The sequence below is a fragment of the Taeniopygia guttata genome, chromosome 18, assembly GCF_048771995.1.
Source record: "Taeniopygia guttata chromosome 18, bTaeGut7.mat, whole genome shotgun sequence".
Taxonomy (NCBI): domain Eukaryota; kingdom Metazoa; phylum Chordata; class Aves; order Passeriformes; family Estrildidae; genus Taeniopygia; species Taeniopygia guttata.
In genome coordinates this window covers 9567135-9572113 of record NC_133043.1, presented here as the reverse complement: position 1 = coordinate 9572113, position 4979 = coordinate 9567135, and the positions used below count along the sequence as shown (strand labels likewise).

At 46.4% G+C, this 4979-nt stretch overlaps 1 protein-coding gene across 1 annotated transcript; it reads left to right on the top strand.

Annotated features, from left to right (window-relative positions):
* The first annotated feature begins 246 nt into the window (after positions 1-246).
* On the top strand, positions 247-4458 carry LOC100218804 (ankyrin repeat domain-containing protein 40). Its single transcript, XM_012578582.5, has 5 exons — positions 247-460; positions 966-1114; positions 2235-2711; positions 3208-3383; positions 4113-4458. Exons 1-5 carry the CDS (start codon positions 327-329, stop codon positions 4254-4256), a joined length of 1080 nt encoding a protein of 359 aa, XP_012434036.4. The 5' UTR covers positions 247-326; the 3' UTR covers positions 4257-4458.
* The last annotated feature ends 521 nt before the right edge of the window (positions 4459-4979 follow it).

The following is a 4979-nucleotide window of genomic DNA, read 5'->3' as shown; positions in this document are numbered from 1 at the left end:
AATGTCTGTGCATGAGAGAGATGCTCCAGACCCCTCACCATCTTGTGGCCTTGGCTGGACCCTTCCCGTGCTGAGGAGCCGCGGACGGGACACAAAATCCAGAGCAGGGCCGCTGCCAGCCGGGGCAGCGCCGCCCGCCCGCGCCCGAGATGGCGGCGGCCGTGAGGGCCCGGGGCGGGAAGGAAGGGCCCCCGGGGCGGGAAGAAGGGCCCCGGGGCGGGAAGGAAGGGCCCCGGGGCGGGAAGGGCCCGGCCCCGCCGCGCTGAGGCCGCGCTGAGGGCCCCTCCCGGCGGGCTCCGAGCGGCGGGGAGGGGCCGCAGCCGGACATGAGCGGGGCGGCGGAGGCGCGGGAGCTGGAGGAGCGGCTGCGAGAGGCGGCGGCCCTGGGGGACGTGGCGGAGGTGCGGCGGCTGCTGGGCGCGGGGGCGGACATCGACTCCCGCAACGAGATCAATGGCTGGTGAGGGGCGGCGGTGCGGGTCGGGCGCTGCGGGCACAGGGGCGGGCCTGCGGGGCCCGGCTCGTCCCCGCTGCCCCGCTCCGTGGCGGGGATCGGGCTGCTCGGGCTCGGGGCTACCCCCAGCTCATCAGCAGGCGCGGAGTGAGCGGGCTGCTCTGGGAGTTGCTTACTTTTGTGTTTCTTAGTTTTCCCATTTGCAAATACAGAAAAGGTAATCTCGGGAGGATCGGAGATTTACTGCTGAAGAGGATTACGATAAAAGCAGGTCGCCCTCCTTTCACCTGTCACTGCGTTTTTGCGCAAGGTCCCCGTCCAGTGTGGCACAGCAGTGGGAGGCGCTCTGCAAGGCAAAGCAGGGCCCTGCCCTGCATAACTTAGAGATTCAGAACTTTAGACAGTGCGGCAATGAAGGAAACTTTATTCCCAGTTATCACTCCATGCATAACTCGGGTGAGGTAGGACGGCGTTGCTGAGGAATCCCAACCCTTGTGCTTCCTTCCTGCAGGACGTGCCTGCACTGGGCCTGCAAGCGGAACCATGCCCAGGTGGTGTCCTGCCTGCTGGAGGCTGGCGCAGACAAGCAGATCCTCACTGCTAAGGGAGAGCTGCCGGCACAGCTAACATCGAGACCAGACATCCGCAAGATTTTGGGAGGTACCTTTCCCATTTTAAAAGTCATCTAGAATTCTTGAGCTTAATACTAAAATGTTTTTACTGCTTTTATCTGAAACAGTAACAGGCAAAACCTTGGCTAGGACCATTGTATCTCTTTAGATAGCTTGATTTATAACCAGAATTAATGTTGGCCAAATAGATGTGGGGATTTCAGGTAGGAAGGCCTTGTGGTCTGAGCTGTGTCACCAAGAAGTAGAAGTGTGGGAAGTTTTGGGAAGTGTGCTGCTACACTCCTCTTGGCTATCATTAAGAGCTGGCATGCAAGGTGCAAATGGAGGCTTTCACAATTGTACAATTTGCCAGGTTTGACCATGATCAGTACTAAAAATCCCCTCAAAACAGTTTTATCACTCAGGAAGTTATGCCTTCTGAGCACCTTGTTATAGTGTGACTTGCTGGTATGGTTAATTTTTGCCCTGTAATTCTGCCATCTTACACTTTTCATATGCACAGCAAACCCAGTTATATGTTTGTGACACTCCTGAACAGCATCTATGTACCGTGCTCCAGATTATTCTGGGAGTGTGGCATCATTGAGCAGATCTTTCTGAACTGCTTTGAGATCACTATTTATATTCTGTAATCCTTAGGCAGGAATGTCACTTAACTGCAGTGCTTTTATGCAGGACTTGAGTTTGTTTGAATATTACAGCAAGTAGTCACTTCCTTGAAGAAATACTGGGTTAAATTTGCTGGCCTAGGTCATAATAAACTATATACAGCAGTGCTATTAAGAGCGTTTTAAAATTAGATTCAATAAAGGACTACTGGTCATCCAATAAATTTGAAAACCCTGGAACAGCACTGCTAGAAATGATGTGTCTTTCAAAGGTTATTTTTGCCCCTCACTTTGTTTTTTAAAAACAGAATATACTGAAGGTATTTATAGGTTTTTCTTTCACTTTACAGCTACTGGTCTCCAAGCGTTACATGCTTCTGGAACATTAGTGTCATTCTTTGATGATCTTGGAATGTGATGTAGTTTCAAGACACAATAGGAAAAGTAACTATATTCAAAATTAGAAAGATCTATTCAGTAACATGATGGATTTTTTTCTCTCTCCATCCCCTACCCTTCATTTTTGAACTTCATCAATAGAGGAACAAACTGAATGTCAAGAAGTGAAGGATTTAAATTTATCCATTGTTGCAAACTACTTGGCCAACCCATTCCCTAACATTTACACAGAAGAAAGCAATCCAGGCAGCTTGGCAGAATCCCAGAATGAAAGTGCTCCCATCTCTTCTGCTTCCCAGAGTGAAACTAGCCCTTGTCCATCAGCAGCTCAGGCTGAAAGCATCTGCACACCCACGTCATGCAGCAGTGGCGAGACCTTCCCAGCAGCGGGTGCAGCAGCCAGGCCACCCCCAGCGCCCACCGTGGCTGCAGCCTCAGCGTGTGCCAGCCCAGGGCTGCCCTACGGCCCTGGCTGCCCCCTGGCCACGGCCATGGGGCTCTGCTCCCCAGGAGCACCCGGCCAGGCCTTGCCTCTGCAGCCTGACACCTCCCCCAGCAGCCCTGCACCCGCCTTCCAGCCCTTCTTCTTCACTGGAACATTCCCGTACAACGTGCAAGGTAAACGGGTGCCGTGTCTCCTAGTTCTGTTACAGGTACTGGGTGAACAATGAAGTTAAGTAATCATTTCACTTCCGAGTCTAGTGCAATAGCGGCAGAGATGGTGAATTCTGTGGCCAAAAGTGCCCTGAATTTTCTTCTGCTCAGTTACATAAATGTCTGTTATACTGTATTTTAACCATGGTAATACTTTGCGAAACAATGGAAAGATCAATCCATGTAACATGAACATTTAAATTCTGCACTACATTTGCATCAAATGCAGCTCCAGTAGTTTGGTAACAACTCAACTTCTGTGACTGAATGGATCCGTTTCAACAGCTTTAACATGGTTCTCCTGTGTATTTTTGCTGGAAGCTTAACTGCACAGTATTTCTCAGATCATGGGGACTGTATTAAAAAACCAGAATTCAGAAGATAATAGTAAATACTGTAAATGTTAGATTTGAGTTTGTTGTCTTTTCTATTATTAACCTTTTAATTGTTTCTCTGTCAGAACTTGTACTCAAGGTCAGAGTCCAGAACCTGAGAGACAATGACTTCATTGAGATTGAACTGGACAGACAAGAACTGACCTATCAAGATCTGCTCAGAGTGAGCTGCTGTGAACTGGGTGTTAATCCAGAGCAAGTAGAGAAGATCAGAAAACTACCCAATACACTTCTAAGAAAGGTAAGAACAGAAACAAGGGATTAACTTGATTTTTCACTTTGCAGACATCAGAGGAGGTACTTTTGTAAAGACTGGCAAAATGTCACCTTTGTTGAATAAAAGCTGACTTAAAGTGACAGATTCAAAGGGATGCTGGACCTTTCTTAAAATTTCATTGTAACTTGTTTAAAAATAATCTTGTCAAAATAAGCAGAGTATTTTAGCTCCTAAAGCATATGGAGCTATTACAGTTTGACTTTTAAAAAATTTATCAGAAACAGTGCATTTAGGGTGCTTTTAACATAATTGCCAAGTACTATGTCACTGTCTGCTTGCCTAAAAAAAATGAACAGTTAAGGGGAAAAACCTCCACAAATTGGCATATGAACAACTTAAAGATACGCTGTTAACAAATGAAACTGTGCTTCTGTTCCAAAAATGTGTATTTCAGAGATCTGTAAATGAAAGTGGTCACAATTCTTGGTTAAGTGACATGCACAGATGTAGCCAAATAGTAATGAGATTAAAGAAGAAGAAAAAGTTTGAGGAGAAAAACCAAATAAGCAAACCTGCTACACTGTTAATGTGTATATGCTGGTAGGATTTTTTTTTTTTTTTTCATTCTTTATTGCTATTATTTGGGATGATATCCCTGGAATTTTGGGTTTTTACTTCCTATAATTATTTTTTAAATAAAAATAATCAGCTATGTTTAGGAGTAATAATGTTGTTCTGTCTGTTCCTTACAAGGACAAGGATGTTGCCAGACTCCAGGACTTCCAAGAGCTGGAGCTGGTCCTTATGAGAAGTGACAGCTCTCCCTTCTGGAACACTGCAGCTGCACTGATGGAGCAGCCATGCTACAAGAGCAGAGCATCCAAACTGACCTACTGACCCTGGGAGCTGCACCTGCAATGTGAACACTGACAGTGACATCTGCTGCCCTTTGTGTGTAAAACCTTAAGTTATTACTAGGGTTACTATTTTAACTAATATTTTATATTTAATATCCTGATTGCTTTTATTTTTTTTTACTTGATACTGTATTCAGGCAAGGGATACCTCATTTGTCCAGTAAAATCACATTTCCAGTGTATCTCAAGGAAGTTTATTGGTTGTATCTGGCAGTGGGGGGGACAAAAGAGGCAATTATTGATACGAAAACTTTGTTAAGTCACAGCATTGCTGAAGTAAAAACAGCCTGAAGCTTTTCCTGATTAACATGGCAGCCTGGGAAGTTACACTTTTGGAGACCCGTTTTCTTTTTTACCAAAAAATACAATGCTGACCTTTGCAGCAGAACCCTTAAATGGGTCCTGAGGTGGGTGGAGGGGTAAGGGATTTGCTTTTTCTCCCCTCTGTTCCCCCCACCCCAAATTACTGATTTTCCTTCCATCTCTGCTTTATGAAGCTGCACTAGGCAGTTTCTGCACAGCTGATGGACACAGTGTTTGTTGTTGATCTGGACTGCAATGTTGACAGTCAAACTATAAATAGGACAGCACCATGTTCTGGTAGAAGCAGTATGGCTGCCACTCTCCCTGTGTGCTGCTTTACCCTGGAAGATTCCCTCAAGCTGCTGCACACCAAGAAAAGACAGAAACCTCTTCTGTCAGC